General features: G+C 36.1%; 1 protein-coding gene across 2 annotated transcripts in view; it reads left to right on the top strand.

Annotated features, from left to right (window-relative positions):
- Positions 1-13039: 13039 nt before the first annotated feature.
- LOC138713092 (pyruvate dehydrogenase phosphatase regulatory subunit, mitochondrial) overlaps positions 13040-22321 on the top strand; it is a 275506-nt gene continuing 266224 nt past the window's right edge. Inside the window, exons 1-3 of one of the 2 annotated variants that reach the window (XM_069844855.1) lie at positions 13040-13174; positions 14855-15104; positions 18569-18781. In XM_069844855.1, the coding sequence (XP_069700956.1) occupies positions 13168-13174; positions 14855-15104; positions 18569-18781 (470 nt within the window). In that variant the 5' untranslated portion in view covers positions 13040-13167. Of the gene's footprint in view, positions 13175-14335; positions 14397-14854; positions 15105-18568; positions 18782-22321 lie in introns of those variants that run through there. The other variant, XM_069844854.1, reaches the window with a different exon arrangement.

The following is a 22321-nucleotide window of genomic DNA, read 5'->3' as shown; positions in this document are numbered from 1 at the left end:
TATCATGAAATGTAAGTTCTTCACAGAAGATTTTTAAAAGCAAAATAAATTCTAAAGCTGTCAGGGATGTTTTGAATTTACGCATTATTTAATATCATTAAAATATGTGAAAATCAATATCTAAGGAACTAATGAATGAAACTTGATGAAATTTGGTACTGTTATTTAAACGTACAAACACAACAAACCTGCCGAATTTGAAAGAAATTAATCAAAAACTTAAAAATTTCAAAACGCAGTCCCAGTGCCCCTTAACCGGGAAAACAGAGTCTCAGTATATTTTATTGATTTATCTCATATTTTAACGAGTTTTCACTCCTTCCTACAGTACCATTCGGTGGTAATGAAATGTTGGGAAACTATTTCGAAGCATAGACAACAATGACAATTTTTAGTTGATGTGCATAATTCATAAATTATAGTAAACTAGTGGCTTGTGCAGCAAATGCTGCAAACTAAGTTCTTTAGACGTTCAAATAAACATTTTTCAGATTTATTTTCAATGAAGAATACCAGACATTCTGAAAGTTATTTGCTTCCATAACAATGAAAGATACTCTCTCTCGAGCCGATACTGAAGAGAACCACGCATATAAATATCTACACCACACCGCTATTAAATATAAGAAAAAGACCCAACCCTACTTGATTAATAACTATAAAAATATTTGATTTTTAATAATATTATTATCTCACGCAAGTTTTATATATATATATATATATAATAGCCGCCATTCAGTAAATTATATACATGAAGATCTAATTTAAGTTATTCTCTACATCTACTTATATAACCCCAAAACGTTTCACTTTCATATCATTGGCATTAGTATGTATAATTAATGAAAAATAGTCACATCATGGTATTAACTATCACAATATTCCATTTCTAATGGTAGTAATGTCATCAAAAAACCACCTTAAGTTTTGTAGATTTTAATATCCAATACACAGCTGTACTCAGAAAATTACACACCGCTGAATCAGGCCTGTAAATTATTTTTAGTGAGTCTTGAAGTTCTTAATAACTAATTTCATTTCAACTCTAAATATGTCAGCAATCCTGCAGGTCATGGCCTTCGTGTAATAGCCTATTGTTTATTGTAGTGTGTGTTTTGTTTTATTCTAAAATGCAGTTAGTTCTCAAAACTAACGAAAGAGGTAATTTCCATTGCCACTTCAAATTATATATAAACTAGTGGCTTGTGCAGCAAATGCTGCTAACTAAGTTCATTAGAAGTTCAAATTAAATTTTTTCGAATTTATTTCCAATGAAGAATACCAGACATTTTGGAAGTTATTTGCTTCCATAATAATGAAACATAGGCCTACCCCTCTGAATGGTTTTCTTCATGCTAAATACTTTTTATTTAACGTATACATCTTCAGTTCTTGAGTTCCAATGCGAAAACGCAAGTAACAATGTCAGAACGATCAGTCGGTTTTACATGTGGGAGTGAAGCAATAGCTATTTCAGGTCATTGAGGATTGTAGTTTAGAGTTATGAAAATATCCTCTCTTCTCTCCTCTCTCCCCTTTCCCCTCTCCCCTCGTGCCCTCGTGCCCTCGTGCCCCCGTGCCCCGTGCCCTCGTGCCCCCGTGCCCTCGTGCCCCCGTGCCCTCGTGCCCCCGTGCCCTTGTGCCCTCGTGCCCCCGTGCCCTCGTGCCCCCGTGCCCTCATGCCTCCGTTCCCTCGTGCCCCCGTGCCTTCGTGCCCCCGTGCCCTCGTGGCCCCGTGCCCTCGTGCCCCCATGCCCTCGTGCCCCCGTGCCCTCGTTCCCCCGTGCCCTCGTGCCCTCGTGCCCTCTTGCCCTCGTGCCCCCGTGCCCTCTGGCCCTCTGCCCTCTGCGCTCTCCCCTCTAACCTCTTCTCTTCTCTTTTCCTTTCCTTTTCTTCCTGTTTTCTTGTTTTTCGCCTTCTTTCTCCATTCGCTTGCTTTCTACGTGATTCTCAATCTCTCCTACTGTATCTTAGATCCCTGTCATTGTCACAAGTTTCATATTCAATCTCTACATTGCCTTCAGCGTCATCATCAGCATCATCATCTGAACTTTCATCTATGATCTGCAGAGTAGTGTCGATCACCACGTAAGTTTTCATCCAGTGTTACTTTGTTAGATAAAACACACTTAAGGGAATAAATAAACTGCACTAACAGAAAATTTTCTATTAATACTATTGATACGTAAATATGACGTACATTTCCAAATAATTGTAAAATTAATTGTAATAATAATTAGGCTTTGTTAATATCAATTATAATATAAAATCTTAAAAGGTAACCTTAAAATTAATGATAGGTTTTAGTTAAAATTAACGTATGGCATATCTATACTAATAATAAATCTGTAAGCGAAATTTTTCTGGTAATTTTCGATTTTCCAAAATTAATTGGTGTTAACATGTATAATTAATCTTCCTGAAACCGAAAATCGCTTGTTTGAAATTTTTGTTTGTATGTCTGTCTGTCTGTCTGTTTGTTACCTTTTCACGCGATAATGGCCGAACGGATTTCGATGAAAATTAGAACATAAATTAAGTCCGTTGTAACTTAGATTTTAGGCTATATGGCATTCAAAATACTTTATTTAAAAGGGGGGTTATGAGGGGGCCTGAATTAAATAAATCGAAATATCTCGCTTATTATTGATTTTTGTGAAAAATGTTGCATAACAAAAGTGTCTTTAAAAATGATTTCCGATAAGTTTTATTCCAGGCAAAATTTTGATAGGACTGATATTTAAGTCTGTCTGTCTGTCTGGATGTTTGTTACCATTTCACGCCATAATGGCTGAACGGATTTGGATGAAAATTAGAATATAAATTAAGTTCGTTGTAACTTAGATTTCAGGCTATATGGGATTCAAAATACTTTATTTGAAAGGGGGGTTATAAGAGGGCCTGAATTAAATAAACCGAAATATCTCGCTTATTATTGATTTTTGCTAAAAATGTTACGTAACAAAAGTTTCTTTAAAAATGATTTTCGATAAGTTTCATTCCAGGCAAAATTTTGATAGGACTGATATTTAAGGATATACAAGAGTTTTAAAATAACAATACAACACATTTCCATCGCCGCTTCAGATTATAGTGTCGTTGTTCAAAAACGGCCTGCTGATATAACACACATTCTAAACACGCGACATGACCACAGATATTGAGGCTGAATAAAATAAACTTAACAAAAAAAAAGATGCATAGTAAGATTAACATAAAAATGATCTTCGTACACAATTAACTCTATTAATTTGGAGTGATTTATTAAAGGATGCATTCAAGACCAATTTAGAAAAATGTTAAACGAATTATCTTTGCACCAAATGAGTGGTCTTTGAACCAAAATGATAGCATTTTAAGTATTTAAATAGAATTTAAATTAAGTAGCATATTAAACGATTTATTCTTCTATCAAACACGAATGTTCCCTGGACCCAATGTTCTATTTTAATTATGTAATTACTTTATATTTATTTCTAATAAGTGCAGCGGAGCGCACGGGTACAGCTAGTCCTTAAATAAGACTTTCTGAATGCTATACATGAAATTATATAATCTACAGGGAATCTTTAAGAATTTGGGTGATGATTTTTTAATTTCAAAGGACGGTATTGATAATTGTTTAAAAAAAAAATATATGTAAATTTTGGTAAAGAACCCTGAGCACCAGAAAGTAAACCTATTATTGACCAATTGAAGAGAGGGATGTTATACTTGGCACTAAGGTAGGGAATACAAGGTTCATAAATGGCCCTCTCTTCATGATCAACCTGATGAACTTGGTTTAGATCTCTCTCCATGCGTATAGTTGGATCTATGATAATAGCCTTTTGTTGTTGCCTGTTTATTGCTATTATATCCGCTCTTCTGTGAGAGTCGTCTTCAGAAATGCAGTGGACCTCTTCATGAACTTCCCAACCCTTGTTCCGGAGAAGACAGGCGACAGACTGTAATGCCTTTTGTTACGTCATTTGTTGGTAATTTTCATAATATTGTACTAGTAGCTGCCTCCTATGTGTAGCAAATGAATTCGCACAAAACAGTTTTAGTTAGAAATGTAGTGTCTTTTGGACTGTCATAATCTCACCTCTTCCAATGATAACTGATGACAACATGGCTTTGAATGTGTGAAGTTGCTGTAGGAATGACTACAAAAAAAGTATTTTACAAATACTATCATCATCGTCATCATTATCATCATAATCTCTGTTAAGATCGGCCCGCTGATGTTACGCACGTATTGTCACCGGCCGATCCATCGGCCACGATTTTCGTAAGCTCGTAATTCGGGATTCAGTTATGTGATGGCAGCACAAGTCAAATGACTTATGAAGGGACGTCACTTCTTCTCTTACAGATCGATATTTAGCAACATGAAGAGAATGGAATAAACAGAAAAGAATACTGTATCATAGAATAGTTACAATAATATGGGATAGGTAGAAAAGTATGGGTTATATAGTGTAATAAATAAATAAACGAACGAATTAACTAACAAACAAAGACTCCGTTAACTCAATGACATAACAACTACATAAATATATCATTAAATGAATTAAAGTAAAAGAATTTATAAATTAAATTAATAAGTAAATAAAGTCAATGAAATAATAAATTGAAAGATAATGAATTAACAACTCACAAGAATTTTAACAAGCCTCTGTCCCAACAATTTATATGAAATACGTGTGGATTTACATTGGCGCTAATTTATTGTAATTTTGTATATTTTAATTATTGTCCTTCGTTTATTTTTTTGACAAGTTCTATGATGTTTAACTCTTATATAGACAAATAATAAATAAAATAAATAAATGGATTTAAAAAAAATCATTGTATAAATTTATGTAAGTCAATAAATTTAAAATATTAAATAAATCAATAAGGAATGGATGTAAACAAATAAATTAATTAAATAAAGTAATAAACTTAAATAAATGAATAAATAAAAATCAATGAATAAAATAGAATAAGTAAATGAATATATTTAAATAAATTAAGAAATAAGTAAATAAATAACTTTAGGTTAATAAAAAGTAAACTTAAATAAATCATGATTTGATTAAATTAAAATTAATCAATCAATTTAAATAGATAAGGAAATAAATATATTTAAATCAATCAATAACCACATTAAAATAAAAATTAATAGGGTGAATTAGGGTCTCTTGGACAGTCGGGCTTGTTAGACACTCTGAACTTCAACGTGTTTCCTCGACACTTGTGGGCAGCATATTCTGCTAGAAGCCAATGACGGAAGTAGCCACGGCGTAAATACCGCAGTGCACAGTGTAGTAGAGTAGTGCATGACGTAGTACAGAAGCAACACGGTTGCCGCGTATCCGGCGCTGGAGCAACACCTGCACAGCCTCGAATCTTGATTCAAGATTCTTTTTCTCCTTTTATCGCGTTTTCCGGCTCGGGAGCAAACCCCGCATAGACCCGAATATTGTTTCATGTTTCTTTTTCTCCATTTATCGCGTTTTTCGTCTCTGGGGAACCCCGCACAGCCCCCGAATCAATTTCATGATTCTTTTTCTTTTTTTATCTCGTTTTCCGTCTCTGAAGCAACCCCCGAACAGCCCCAAATATTGTTTGGGGCAACTCCCGCACACCCACGAATAATAATTCAAGTTTCTGTTTCTTTTTTTATCACATTTTCCGTCTCTGGGGCAACCCCCGAACAGCCCAAATATTGTTTAGGGCAAATACCGCACAGCCTCGAAATATAATTCAAGTCTTTGTTTCTTTTTTATCTCTTTTTCCGTCTCTGGGGCAACCCCCGCACACCCCCAAATATTGTTTGGGGCATCTCCCGCACAGCCTCGAATCATAATTCAAGTTTCTGTTTCTTTTTTGATATCGTTTTCCGTCTCTGAGGCAACTCCTGCACAGCCCCGAATCATAATTCAAGTGTCTGTTTCTTTTTTTATCTCGAATTCCGTCTCTGGTCCAACCCTCGAACAGCCCCAAATATTGTTTGGGGCAACCCCCGCACAGCCCCGAATCATATTTCCAGTTTAATTTTCTTTTTTTTCTCGTTTTCCGGCTCTGGGGCAACCTCCGCACAACCCCCAATCATATTTCACGTTCTTTTTCTTTTTTTCTCGTTTTCCGGCTCTGGGCAACCCCCGAACAGCCCCAAAAATTGTTTGGGGCAACCCCCGCACAGCCCCGAAACATAATTCAAGTTTCCGTTTCTTTTTTATCTCGATTTCCGTCACTGGAGCAACCCCCGAACAGCCCCAAATATTATTTGGTGTAACTCCTGCACAGCCCCGAATCATATTTCAAGTATCTGTTTCCTTTTTTATCTCGATTTCCTTCTCTGGGGCAAATCCCGAACAGACCCAAATATTGTTCGAAGTTTCTTTTTTTCCTTTAATAGAGTTATCCGACTCTGGGGCAAACCACGCACAGCCCTGAATATTGTTTGGGGCAACCCCTCACAGCCCCGAATCATATTTCAAGTTTGCTTTCCTTCTTTTATCCCGTTTTCCGGCTCTAGGGCAACTCCGCACAGCCCCGAATCATATATCAAGTTTCTATTTCTTCCCTTTATCGCTGAGGCGGCCCCTTTAGACACCCGAAGCAAGAATGAAGTTTCTCATTTTCCGGTTGCCACCGAAGTCGTAGTTGTCCCCGTTTGATTCCCAAATTTTCTTGTTTCCGCGCTAGGGGCTCTGGACGGGCACGTAAGGGACTTCCCGGTCGGAGGGAAATTTACCCCTCTTTGGTTGGAAAGGTTTCTGATTTCCCCGGTAGAGGCGCTGGATGCGGCACGTCGGGGGCTTCCCGGTCTGAGGCATGTTTGCCCCCATGTTGGTTCGCAAATGTTTCTTGTTTCCCCGGGTTGCGGCGCTGCACGGGGCAGGAAGGGGGCTGTCCCGCATGGGGATGGTTGCCTTGGTTTTGGTTCCCTATTTTCCTCGTTTTCCCGGTTGCGACTCTGCACGGGGTACGGCATGGGCTCAACGGCCGTCGGCTCAACCTCTGTTATGGTTCCCATCGCTTCTCGTTTCCCTGTTTTTAACGCTGCATGCTGCAATGGCTGGCCGGATGGAATCATTGTTGCACTCAACCAGTTAGAAAGAGAAGACTATAGAGTGGCCATGTTGTTCTGTACAGCGCTCTTTGCGGTGCCACCGCCAAACACGGCAGATCTGAACTAAGCGCCCACCTCTGTAAAAATTCGTCTGCTTACAATGTTGTATCACAGTCTACTATATACAGTCGCGAAGTTCAATATGTAGTAAAAATGCAAACATGGATAGTTGCCCACCACTAGGATCGCTACTATCGCCCCATCATCGCAGATCTCTCTCCTAGCAGCCGACAAAATATGTTACACTTTCGTTGTGTTCTTTTGGAAAAATTAACACCTTCCTTCCATTATTGAAATATTAAATGCATAAAGTTAATTTATTATTTTAATGAAGTGTATTAAATTCCACCATAAACTCGAAGATACCTGCAAGAAATAGGTTAATATTATTTTTGTTTGTGCAAAACGAACTGAAATTTACAATAATCGCTTCACTCATAGCGATAATTAACTATGAAACCAATACATATTAATTTTCATTTCCCTTTACAACAATAATAATGGAAATATGAATTAATGGATTAATTTATGTACGTGTACCGGTACTTGTAGTGTAGGCTTACGTAGTTGAGGTTAAGCAATAATAATCACACCAGAATTGGAAATAAAACGTGATTAATAAATTTTATTGTAACAGACTTTTTCTACGTCTCTAATAAAGTAACAAATAAAAATAACAACAAAATTAACAGCTATAATTAAAAACATATTCTGAAAAAAAGTAGGCCTAAGCAATAATAATCCCACCAGAATTGAAAATAAAACGTGATCAATAAATTTCATTAAAACAAACTTAATTTTTCTACGTCTCTAGTAAAATATTATTATTCCAATTATTGTATTTTAGCCATTAACATTTTCATTACAACCAATAACGAACATTTCACAAGCATCTACACTGGTGGCCATAATTCTGGAAACTTTTTGTTTTTGTATTGAATTGTTATTACATCTGTTTTTATTCACACATTAATACAATTTAAAATGTTACTCATGACTGAAAGCATCAAACAAACATTGTCTAATCCATTTTTATACAAAATACATTACTTTATATCATTAATGTGTATGAGAAAACATATATTTATACATTAACAGTTAGAAACACTTTCGTGTTATTTTTTCATTCTGTCTGTAAACAGTTGTTACTTTGTGGGATAACCTTAATTTTTAGTGACAGCATCAATTCTGCGGGACATTGAGTCCACAAGAGGTTTCAGTTCTTCCTTGCTGATGATCCGAAACGAGCTGTGAATAGTGGCATCAATGAATTGAGTTTTGCTGCTGGAATTTTTTTAGACACCAAATTTTTTTAAACTTGATCACAAGTTTTCAATTGGATTAAGGTAAGGACTATTCCTAGGCCACTTTAACACCTTGATGTTTTTCTGTTTAAACCATTGCATAGCACTCTTGGCAGTATGGCATGGATCACCATCTTGTTGAAATACAAATTCATCACAATTTGGGTGTAAGTCGGCAATGGATAACATCAATTTCACTTCCAGCATATCCTTTCTGCATTTTTCCGTGTTCAAGTTCCCTTGAAAAATCTGGTCCTCCTACTCTATTCCTGGACATGCATCCCCAGATCATGACAGCAACAGGATGTTTCATGGTTGCGATGAGGTACTCAGGATTCAAGGTTTCTCCATTTCGTCGACGAATGTATTTGGTTCCGTCACTTCCAAATATAGAAACCCTTGTTTCATCAATTCATATCACTTTCGTACAGTCATCACTTGTCCATGATTGATGATTTTCTCGTTGTCTTTTGCTGAGAAATACCTTTTTTCTGAGTGTTCTTGCTTTCAGTTCATTGTGGAATAACTTCCTTCGAAGAGTTCTCGCAGAAATATTACATCCACTGCTGTGTAGAACTTCCTGTACCTCTTTAGGATATTTTTTTCCAATCGATAAATCTGCCTCACATCTCTTGGACTTACTCTAGGTTTTCTACCAGTGCTAGGTACTGTTTTACAAGATTTTGTGGATTTCAACCTCTGTCATACCTTCTGGACGCCAGACACTGTAGCATCATTACCAAGATTCCTTGCAATTTCCTTGAATGTGTAGCCTTCTTCTCGAAGTGTGATTGCCCTACTTCGATTAGAATGTGTTCAGTCCATTCATGGAGCTATTGTGACAAAATTATTATCAATAAAATTTGTGATAAAGCAATCAGGTGATAACCGAACGTAATTTTGTCAGACTAATGATAGAAACACACTAATAATGTCCATATTTTATGCTAACAGTGCTCAACAATTCTTCTAATGATCAAAAATAATCTTAAAATCAACAGTGGACCAACTTTTACTACAGTAAATAATGGGAAATTATAATGAAATCTGAAATTAATATTTAGATCTTAAACGATAAGAACATAATTCTCCACATAATGACTATTTATTGTTAAAATATTAAGAATTTAATAAAATGCCTTTATTAAAACTCCGTAATTGACGAATCAGTCATGACTAATATTTTAAAATGTATAAATTTCTGAATAATTACAGATGTCACAATAATTCATTACAAACACAAAAAGTTTCCAGAATTATGGCCACCAGTGTATGTGAAATACGCAACGAGCTAGCACTCGATGGAAATACTATTCAGTCCAAAGTCGACCGTGGACAGTCTATTGTTTCTAGTTGCTAACCGCTTGGAGCGCTTTATCACGAGATTTGCAAAAAATCACCTCAAGCTTCGCGACTGTATATAGTAGACTGTGGTTGTATAACGGAGGTAAGAACTACAAAAAAAAAAACGAAGAAAAAAACATGCCTGTTGTGTGTGCTGCATATAACTGCAATGCCAAAAGGAAGAAGACAACTCATATATCATATTTCATGTAAATTTTATGAAGTTAAGTCCATAGTTTTGTTAATTAGCAGCATTTTTTTCATGCACAAATGTGTAACAACGCCCGGCATAAACAAAATAAATGGTTCACTGTTAATGTACTTAAACTAAATACGGATAAAACCACTACAATTCCGTTTCAGACCCAGTGAAAAACAAATAGCAATACAATATTAAAATTGTATTTCGACACCGGCATCCTTTATTTCTGCTCCTTCTGTCCTTACTGCTTATAGAAGACGATGAGCTGTAGCTTATAAGAAGTAGGCCTATTTCGAAGACAAACGATTAATCAAATACATGGTTCACTAGTAATAAAGTTAAACTGAATAGGGATAAAACCGCTACAATTCCGTTTCAAACCCAGTAATAGCAATCAAATATTAAAATTGTATTTCGATACTCGCATCTAAAATAACCCAAAACTCTGGGGTAGGTCGTATTGTTGTTAGTATTTTGACTGGAAGGACATGAAAGAACATAATTGAGCACCCACGTGCAATAATGGGGTAAGTATGAATATATTTCGTAACTACTTACCCCATTATTGTACGTGGGTGCTCAATTATACACTAATAATTATCTGTGGTGCCACAGCCCTTGAAAGGCTCAGACAGACCAGCCGGCTGTTGGCCTCACGTTCACATTTCGATAATAATTATACTTTACTGTAACAAAAAACTGAAAGCGTGTTTTGTCATGTTTCACCCACGTTACAAGCTTGGAGGTAAAGGTTGTTTACTACAGATAGGGCCTACTTTCATTCTATATCTTATTGTATAATAAATAGTTTGCAACGTGTAGAGACTGAGAAAACAATTTAATAAAATCACCCGAATCATACTCGTTCATTTTATAGGCAATCTTGCAGGTCGCATTTAAAAGAACCTAGGAATATTAACATTTTTCTTCAGTATATTTGCTAGGACTTCTTGTCATACTACATGACAATTTTGCTTAGGTTATTCTTTTAAGCATTCCTTCTAGGAATAGCTCAAGTGTTTTAAATTTAGCGTACATAAGTTTAGATTAAGTTCCTAGCACGTATTTGACGAAATACTAGGTTTTTCCACTTCAGTGTAACTGATTTATGCAAACGAAATTTTGACAGCAGATGATTCTAATGTCACTTATCGCCACGCCCACTTTGTTTTGGGCGCATAAGTTCATGGCGGACTGTCGTTCAATTTTCTTCAAACATGGCGGCGCAATGACCATTCTATATCTTTCTCTTTCTAACTCGTTGGTTGCACTACAGAGTTCCAAAGTTCCGGAACTCCTTGAACAAGCACGTGCATCGTGTAACATCGCTTGACCCGAAGTGGACTGTGAAAATATTCCCGCCGCCGTCGAAGGCTTTGTATCGTCGTCGACTTAGTATGGTCGTCGTCGTCTTCCGCTGGTCATCGTATCTATCTCGTCGTTGCCGTCGACTTCGCCCCGTCGTCGACTTCGTTCCTTTGTCGACTTTTCGTTGACACCGTCGAACTTGCATTGTCACACATATAATATCGAAGCTTAATTTGTAAGTCTGAGTTGCAGTAATATTGCTTGTTCCCCCTGAATTACGTATAAACCAGTTACAACTGCAACTAATGGGTAAATAGTAGATAAAAACTATTGGTGAAAATAAAGTGTCTCCTTTATTATATTACATTCTTTCCGGTGTATAATAGCACATTATGCAACGAGCCTATAATGGTAGTAATTAAGACGCGAGTATGTTTGTTTATGAAACTCGCTTGCCCTCGTTTCATAATTTTTATACGAGCGTCTTAATTACCATTATAGGCAAGTTTCATACGACTTCTTATGCTCGACCATATTTCTAACTTGAAATTATTCATAAGTTTTCATGTTATGGTTATGTAAGTGACGAACGGAACGGACCTGAATTGTGAGATGTGCGCAGACGCGAAAGTATTGATTTTTTCCGAAGCACGAATATCATTGACCTTGATATAACCTAGAGAACATTAGTCTGCATATAACCTGGAAATTGATTTATAATTGAAAAACGAGATGACAAATTGAATTTATTTGAATATTATTTACAATTAACGCTAATTATTATAGTAACAGAACGTAACCTTCTGCGACAGTATTGGATTTCCAGCCTCCGTGACTTTTCGATAATTGTCTTTCGATTGCATATCCGAGAATAATCGATACTGGCGGGTTTATAACAAAGGTGATTTGTCATTGGCTGAACAACTGAATTATAATGAATAGGTGTACTTTAATGAGGTGCAGTAAAGGGCTACTACCAGGTGTATAATTACTACATTTCGGCATGGTCGAGAATAAAGACAATTTCATAGCAATGCGTACTTTATAATGCCATAAAAATGTTTATTTTTGCGAAGCTGTACTCCTTTTTTGCGTACTTCTGGTTGAAGCCGGCACAATGTTCCAATTTTCGCTTAATTAATATATTTACTATCCAGGGGTGTATTATAGCTCACAATTTGTTACTGTAGTAATGTTACATTTTTTCAATAAGTAAAATATTGCGACAAAGTACTCTACAATGCAATCTTATGTAATGGGTTATTTTTAAAACCTTTTGCATTCGCTCGAATAGCGATCCTGAAAGTGGGGCGGACAACAGAGCTAGCGCCACTCGGCGCCGAACCACTGAACTAGAGGAAGTTGCGTCACTTTCTCTTCTACCCGCTCTGTTGCTAGTGTCTACTCTATGTATTCTGTGCTCGTTGGTTACATAATAATATGAGAATTGCGCACAAATGTGCAATTACGAGGAAGGTGTAAACTGTTCCCTACGGTTCACTAGCGTATTCCCTGAGTAATTTGATTCTGTTTCGATACTCCTTGAAATGATGTCTTGCACACGTATTATCGTTGGTTACTTAGGATTATAGATGGCTCTGGTTAGATTCGTTGGTCGTGACTTGTTGCCAACGTAATCCACTGATATATTCGTTTGCTATATAACGTCTTTGGATGTATTTGGAACATTTCGGAAAAGCATGCTTCTTCTATTAACTTAGATCTGAAGTGCGTGAATTTCTTAATACTATTTCATACTCGAAATTACCAGAATTATTTAATTTGAAAATAATTAGCGACTTCTACCGACTTTTCAAGCTATTTCTGAAGGGAATCGTTGTCCAAGTGTTGGCGACACTGCATAAATTAATCATGTCCCGGAATGATTTTAGGTTAGGTTAGGGATGTTAGGTGAGTGAGAAATTTTCAATTATACGAATACAGCGTTTTATTTCTTAAATAAATTCGGATTAAACGAGCGTTGAGGGGCTTCCGCCGATTTTGGAATAGACACCGACCCACTTAGGTTAATTTCAATTAAGAAACACGCGAAACGAATTATCTTTGCACCAAAAACGGATGCTCCCTGGACCAAATTATTGTATTTTATAATTATTTGAATGCGACAGAAGTCGGCGGAAGTCCCTCAACGCTCGTTTCACTTTTTCCTTTTCGACACATAATTGACAATTTCACTCAACTCACTAAACCTCGTCTGCATGTTGATTTTGTACTTTCGTGGTTATCTAGTTGGGAAATATTTAATTTGCCTTGTTTAACCGTCAGATTATGATTTAATTTTAATAATATTTTATATGAACTAAACTTGATAAAATAAATAATCCGAACGCTCTACTGTAGATTTATATAATTTTGCGTAATTTTTACATAAAAATGCAAGTGCCGTTGTAATTGTGGTTTTAATATTGTAGTTATAATCCCCTGATAGAGGGGGAGAGAAGGGCTGATGGCCTTATTTATACCAGGTTAAATGAATACTAATACTAAATACATACAATAATAGAATGTAACTAATTTTCTGAAACTGCTATTCTGCACTTTTGTGATGTGAATCTTCAGTCAATCTTCTTAATGTATTCAGCTGTTTGTTGACAACATAAAGTCCACTATAGTCCACTGTTGTTGTTTTTCACGAGAAATGAGGGGTATTTTGATCGGTGTTCATTATAGATGCCTGTTGCTAGTAGCCAGAGTTGGGTGTAGTCAATATATACTGCAGGGCTGTGTCTTCTACAACCGGTATTGATGAGTTTAATTTACTTCTTTTGTGGCTTATGGTTGGACAGTATAGAAGAATATGTTCCAGATCTTCATCATGATTATTACACCACAGACAAGTAGGATTATCAGAAATGTGAAATCGGTGTAGGTACAATTGAGTGACAATGTGACCTGTTCTGGCTCTTGTTAAAAATGTTTGAACATGTCTGGGCAAGTTTTTGTACATTTCCAGGTCATTTGGTTTCCTTTGTCAGAAGAGAGCGAATTGTTGATCCATAGGTTTGTAAAATGAGACTTTACTGAAGCAAAACCATTGGATAGAGATATCACTTGAAGAGGTCTTGGATGCATATTGCCTGTTTTGCAATATTATCGACTTTCTCGTTTCCAGGTATACCACAATGACTAGGTATCCATTGAAATGTTATTTCCTTTTGGAGTTCTTTTAGTTTACTTAGTTGTTTCTGAATTGGAATAATTCTATGTGCATATAGGTTTGGTACATATTTAATTATATTAAATATAGCCCCCTTGGAGTCGGTAAGTATGCAAATAGATTTTTCAGAAATTTGAGTAGCACACTGAAGAGCAGCATCAATAGCTAGCAATTCAGTGTCAAGACTGGAGGAGGATGAACATGGTATGAAATAACTTTCTTGATATTTTGGAATATAATACCCTGCTCCTGATGTCACAATATTAGGATTTAGAGATCTGTCTGTATAAATTTGAAGGTGATCCTTATATGTGCTGCAGAGTAGTTCCATGGCATCTAACTTAAGAATGTATGGAGGATCATTTTTGGAATGATTTCCTGGAATTTGTATGCTATATTCTTGTGGTCCACAGTTAGTGTGATGCTGCATCGGCAACGGATACTGCACAGCCTCGTAGCAAAGGGGCTATGCAGACGATGTTCGAGATCTCAGTCTACTGCGGCGTCTGTGTCGCAGATCCAGGACGAGAACAGCCCTCCTGTCTCACTGCCGAAGGAAGCAAGGGTGGTTGTGTGTGGTGGGGGTGTGATGGGGGCAGCCGTGGCCTACCATCTGGCCGAGCTGGGGTGGGGACCACAGACAGTTCTCTTGGACAAAGGAAGGTGCTCAACATTTCAATGCTCGCATGACAACGCACACAACATAGCCTTGTTCTATCAATAGCATGCTTCTTTCACAATATACACAGCCCGTTCCTGGAATTCCTTGTCACAGGAAATCAGGAGTAATCGGAGTCTAAAATCTTTTAAGTATAATAATAATAATAATAATAATAATAATAATAATAATAATAATAATAATAATAATAATAATAATAATAATAATAATGATTTATTTAACCTGTCAGAGTTAAGGCCATACGGCCTTCTCTAACACTCAACCAGGAGTAAAACTGCGTCACAAAAAACACTACAAATTTACGAAGTACACTACAATTTTACACACAAAACTGAATAAGATAATTAAAATGTAAACAACAAGTAAGTAGAAATCAGACATAATATATAACATACAGAAAGAAAGAAAAAAGCATAATAAAATGTGAACAGCAGGTCAAAATAAATGAGACATACAAAATATAAGAAAATAAGACAATTATTGATAATAATAATAATAATAATAATGATTTATTTAACCTGGCAGAGTTAAGGCCATACGGCCTTCTCTAACACTCAACCAGGAGTAAAACTTCGTCACAAAAAACACTACAAATTTACGAAGTACACTACAATTTTACACACAAAACTGAATAAGGTAATTAAAATGTAAACAACAAGTAAGTAGAAATCAGACATAATATATAACATACAGAAAGAAAGAAAAAAGCATAATAAAATGTGAACAGCAGGTCAAAATAAATGAAACATACAAAGTATAAAAAAATAAGACAATTATTGATAATAATATTAATAATAATAATAATAATAATAATAATAATTTATTTAACCTGTCAGAGTTAAGGCCATACGGCCTTCTCTAACACTCAACCAGGAGTAAAACTGCGTCACAAAAAATACTACAAATTTACGAAGTACACTACAATTTTACACACAAAACTGAATAAGATAATAATAATAAAATGTAAACAACAAGTAAGTAGAAATCAGACATAATATATAACATACAGAAAGAAAGAAAAAAGCATAATAAAATGTGAACAGCAGGTCAAAATAAATGAGACATACAAAGTATAAAAAAATAAGACAATTATTGATAATAATAATAATAATAATAATAATAATAATAATAATAATAATAATAATAATAGTAATAAAATAGTGCAGTACAAAGCATACAATGAATACAATATTTTTAAGTACACACAGCAAGGAAAATTATGATTATATATAGCTCAACTTATCACATTATAGATATACCATTATTGGAAAACATGAAAACAAAAATATAAAATAAGTTAAATATCACTAGAACATAAAAAAATGTGAATACGTGGAAACATGCAATACAACACTTGTCATAATAGTAAGTTAGTTTGGCAACTCGTCATAAGATAATTTACTCTACTTAGAAATGTTTATATTGACCAGAGCTAGACTCTTGCAGACGTTTCTAAATAATTCGCTTTACACGACAAAGTAAAAAGTTCAAATGTTTACGTATATATTTTCTTTTAATGTAGAGGCTGTTAATGCTATTGTATAGGCCTGCTGCAAATATTTACTTTTTTTTCTCACTATGTCGGACATCAAAATGAACAATTACAAGATGCAATGTGTAAGAATACACGACATTTTTCGTTGTAGTCCAGCTGTAGTTCCACGTCACAAGGGGCATCCCCTAATGAAATTGTCTATAGTCCTGTCGCTCTAATTTCTGGCAGCCAATCGCGTTGCAGGTCGGCTACATTTAAACGTGTGCTTCTTGTGATTCGCTGATGATATTATTCATTTCTTAATGCTCGATAAATACTTAATATAATCGCCCGCCATTTTGGCTCTTTCCTTGGCGTTCGCAGAAAGCACATGAAGACGTTATTTGCCGCTCAATTATTTGCTGAATTACAGTGCGTTTGATTTATTATCATAGGAGCTACGACATGATAATGTTTAACAGTGTGGCAAATAGATTCCTCGTCTGGTAGCTCAGCAACGAAAGAACAAAAATGGCGAACGATACTACCTACCTAGACTTTATAGAGCCTTCACTTCCTAAGATGTAAGCAAAGAGGAGGAGTCATGCCGGGAATAACAGTGTCGCGACTTTAGCGATTCCTATGCTCAAAAATGGCTTAACTGTAAAGTTATAAATTGTATTGTGAAAACTTTTCTAAATTAACTCCTAATTCAAAAATCATTGTCTGGAAAACGGAGCACTTTTTGAAGTCGCTGAATTTCTGTAGTTGTCTATGCTGTATGTTGTTATTAAGACCATACTGGGCTTTTCACTTATGACACGTATCACTCTAGGACCAGTAGAAACTGCCCTATTTAACGGCACAAATGATTGACCAACACAGCCATTCCAACAAGCTCACATAGAACTTTACATGTTATATTTTATATAGTGTTTTTAAATTGTTTAAACTGTATCTTATTGTATTTTACATCGCATTTTAATTGTACTTTATTGTGAACTAGAAACACTGACCTAGGCTAAGAAATCACAACGGACTACCACTATGTCAACTCTAACAAGGCCTAGACATTACAATAAGTAATATGAAACCAAATAGTAAATTCATAAAATACCATGAGGCTAGGTTTTCATTACATATTGTCAACATAATGCACTAACATCTGATGATGATAAATAAGTATAGAGGTGTGAAAATTATCAGAATAATCTTAATTTTAAAGGTTTTTTAATAGTTCCTTCACAAATATTCATTGAATTGATGAATATTGGTATATAATATTACTATACTGATGTAGGATATATTTACTACTAACAATGCCGGAAAGCATTGTTGTACATTGGTATTTTTCTTATTTTACAATTGTTATGGGAATTTAGAAATTATTATATTATGTTGGTGGAATTGGAAACATAAAAAATTATATGCACAAAACAGATGTATACGTTCATTTGAACCTTCACAACAATGTAAACGCAAAGAACAATTTGTTTAAAGCATTTCTTAATTAATTTTTGATGTTTCCAATTCCGCCAACATAATATAATAATTTCTGAATTCCCATAACAATTGTAAAATAAGAAAAATACCAATGTACAACAATGCTTTCCGGCATTGTTAGTAGTAAATATATCCTACGTCAGTATAGTAATATTATATACCAATATTCATCAATTCAATGAATATTTGTGAAGGAACTATTAAAAAACCTTTAAAATTAAGATTATTCTAATAATTTTCACACCTCTGTAGTATCGAAAACGTTAATGTTATAAAAAAACTATTTAAGAAGATAAGCACAGGTGGCCCAACAAAATTGTTATAGTTCATAATAGCAGCTTATCGACACACAACAAAATGAAAGTGATTTTATTTATATGTTTTGTGTACCTTATGCCTTTTTTTTGTTCAGGCCCCATAAAAACGCATAAAAGAAGTGTTACCGTGTGATAAGAAAGTGCTGTGCTGCAGATGTGGTGGGGGCACCACGTGGCACCTGCCAGGCCTGGTGGGCGTGTTCAAGCCCAGTCTGACGCAGGTGAAGTTGACCCAGTCCAGTGTGCAGCTATACAAGGAGATGGAGGCGCGGGGGCTGCACACCGGGTGGAAGCAGTGTGGCAGTCTGTGCATCGCCCGCAGCCGCGACCGCATGACCGTGTTCCGCAGGATGAAGGCGCAGGCCATGTGAGTCGCACTCATGTCTGTTTACTCTTTCGTGTTAGTGGTGAGCAAATTTCACAATTGGCTATCACCTATCTTTCTTACGATGAATCTGAACCAGTTCCTAGGAATGTGTTTTTCACACAGCCAGTAAATATCCGTTCAGCACACAGTAGTGCTTAATTTTTTGTATTAAGTGAGGAGCATCGTTTCTAATTGTATCATCAATCAATCTTCTTAATGTATCCAGTTGTTTGCTGACAACATGAAGTCCACTATAGTCCACTGTTGTTGTTTTTCACGAGAAATGAGGGGTATTTTGATCGGTGTTCATTATAGATGCCTGTTGCTAGTAGCCAGAGTTGGGGTGTAGTCAATATATTGTGACAGCGACGTGAGATTCGAACTCACGACCAGCAGAAGGATGTGCAAGGTCGGCCGGCATGGAGGTTGCGCACGCATCTGCTTCCTGTGGCATGTGCTGTGGCTTAGGGAGTAGGGGGGAGAAAGGGGAAGAGAGTGGGAGAGTAGAGAGGGGAGCAGCAGCGTGACAGATTATTCTGGAAGCCGAATCATCGAGTGACGGAAACGACCAGAGATCGAAGGTTCGCGAAGTGTTGCCTAGCAAATAAAAGGAAACCAGCCTTCGAGAGGAGTCAGTCAGTCAGTAAGCCAGTCTTGTGTAGCAGTGAAGCCAGCTTCGAGACCAGAGCGCGACTTGAGTTGTGTCCGTAACTGTGGAGCCTGAAGCCTGGAGTTCGAGTGCAGTGCACCGCAGTTGGGGGACCTGAGTTCTAAGTTCAGCGGATCGTCTCTGAAGGTCTGGGGTTCGAGATACTGTGAACGCGAGTGACTGAGCTAGAAGAACTAGCCAAGACAATCGAGCTGTGAACTGAGAACTGACAGTTCTGATTTGTAAATAGTGCTTTGTGAACATTAGTTAAGATTAACAGTTCATTGTTGTTTGTAATAGTCCAAGTAAATTGTCATTGTCGTCAGTGGAGTGCACTAACGAATACTGTGTTACTGTGTGGGGAGCAAATCCCATTGTTGACGGGAGCGAAATTAAATTGTAGAGAGTGATAATTATTGTTGAGATAATAAAATTACATTGTTGAGTTGAAATAAATTTACAGTATACTGCAGGACTTTGTCTTCTGCAACTGGTACTGATGATTTTAATTTACTTCTTTTGTGGTTTATGGATGGACAGTATAGAAGAATGTGTTCCAGATCTTCATCATGATTATTACACCACAGACAAGTAGGATTATCAGAAATGTGAAATCGGTGTAGGTACAATTGAGTGACAATGTGATCTGTTCTGGCTCTTGTTAAAAATGTTTGAACATGTCTGGGCAAGTTTTTGTACATTTCCAGGTCATTTGGTTTCTTTTGTACAGACTGTAAAATTTTTCCTTTGTCAGAAGAGCGCCAATTGTTGATCCATAGGTTTGTAAAATGAGACTTTACTGAAGCAAAAGCACTGGATAGAGATATCACTTGAAGAGTTCTTGGTTGCAAATATGTTGCCTGTTTTGCAATATTATCGACTTTCTCGTTTGCAGGTATACCACAATGACTAGGTATCCATTGAAATGCTATTTTCTTTTGGAGTTCTTTTAGTTTACTATGTGCATATAGGTTTGGTACACATTTGTTTATATTTAATGTAGCCCCCTTGGAGTCAGTAAGTATGCAAATAGATTTTTCAGAAATTTGGGTAACACACTGAAGAGCAGCATCAATAGCTAGCAATTCAGTGTCAAGACTGGAGGAGGATGAACATGGTATGAAGTAACTTTCTTGATATTTTGGAATATAATACCCTGCTCCTGATGTCCCATTATTAGGATTTAGAGATCCATCTGTATAAATTTGAAGGTGATCCTTATATGTGCTGCAGAGTAGTTCCATGGCATCTAACTTAAGAATGTATGGAGGATCATTTTTGGAATGATTTCCTGGAATTTGTATGCTATGTTCTGGAATCGCCCATTTCCATGGAGGAATTTCGTTCACAACTGGAGTTTTAGCAATGATTCTGCTTCTGATTCATGGAGTCCCCCAGTGTAAAATTCTCAAATTGTATCATGTCTAAGAAACAATTTTTTTGCAGGTATGGCAGAAACTGAATTACTCGTAAACTAGACAAGTTTTCATTACACTACACACAACCACTTTTAAATACTTGTTTCACGGTGCAATAAAAAATATATATCAAAGCTCAGTTTTTAGAATCAATGCTAAGGAGCCCTTATTTCCCTCCCCCCTCTGATATTTCTGGGAACAATAGTCAAAACCCATGTATTTCTTAACATTAATAGTTTCAATAACAAAACAAGTTACATTAAAAAATAAATAGGCATTAGTGTAATATCTAATGGTGTATCTGTGTCAGGCTTTGACTTAGCAACCATAAATGATGTTCTCTTGTTTTGCAAATTGTCAAAGCCTGCTAATTTCTAGACATGACCCATTGATTGAGCTATTTCTTCATCGTTTTTATATGTAAGTTTCTTATGGCAACATTAAAACTTTACATCCTGTACCAGAAAAACACATTCATTCATTCATTCATTCATTTATTTTATTCCATAGATCTTACATGAGCAATGAAGCTTTAAGATGTGGAACAAGTCAAAATTTTGCAATATTACAATTACAATTTTTACAAATTTTTACAGTTTTATAATTTAGTAATTTTCTACAATTTTCTGCAATTTTTTACAATATTTTGGCGAGATGTAGTGAGATGAAGTAAGGTCCGAGGATTCGCCAAAAGATTACCCGGCATTTGCCTTTTGGTTGGGGAAAACCTCTGGAAAAACCCAACCAAGTAATCAAATCAAACGGGTTGATGCCGGGGACTTGCCATAGACCATCCGGCTTCAGTCCCACGGCTGTGGAAAACCTCGGAAGAAACCATTCAATGAGACCAAAGGGGGATCCAACCCAAGCCTGAACGCAGCTCCGGATCAGCAGCCCAGCGAGTCTGCCAACTGAGCTACATCGATGGCTCTACTAAAAGTATACAATACATAGCCAATCAGATTATTAAATTTACAAACGCAAACGATCATTCATCAGTTGAGCTACATGTATAATACTAAACAAGTAAGTTAATTAAATTTAAGGCATAAACAATTCAATCAGTTGTGATATACAGCAGGCTATATCGGTATCATAAGTTCCTTCATTCAGATTAATACAAGTAAAACAATATTTGGACTACTTTTACTCCACTACAACCCTCTCAAATAAACACTCCTAACAAGATCACAAAGTATCAACTGCTTCTTCACATCCATAGAATGCAGATCACTTCAGGTTCATTCACTTGCGATTTTTACAACAGTGCAGATTAAAGTAGAACTTGGTTATAGTGACCTCGTTTTGTGCAACACCTCGCCTATATTCAAATATTCTGTGGTCCCAACTAATTCCCCATAAGACAAATGCTTTCCTACCTTGCTTAATACGACAAACGTATATGCATCTCCTCGCATATAACGTCATTTTCAACCTCAGTTTGGAATACAATTTTGTAAGAACCAAAGTATT

The sequence above is a fragment of the Periplaneta americana genome, chromosome 14 (genome assembly GCF_040183065.1).
Source record: "Periplaneta americana isolate PAMFEO1 chromosome 14, P.americana_PAMFEO1_priV1, whole genome shotgun sequence".
Taxonomy (NCBI): domain Eukaryota; kingdom Metazoa; phylum Arthropoda; class Insecta; order Blattodea; family Blattidae; genus Periplaneta; species Periplaneta americana.
Note: the sequence above shows the minus strand (reverse complement) of the source record. Positions and strands in the feature narration are given on the sequence as shown.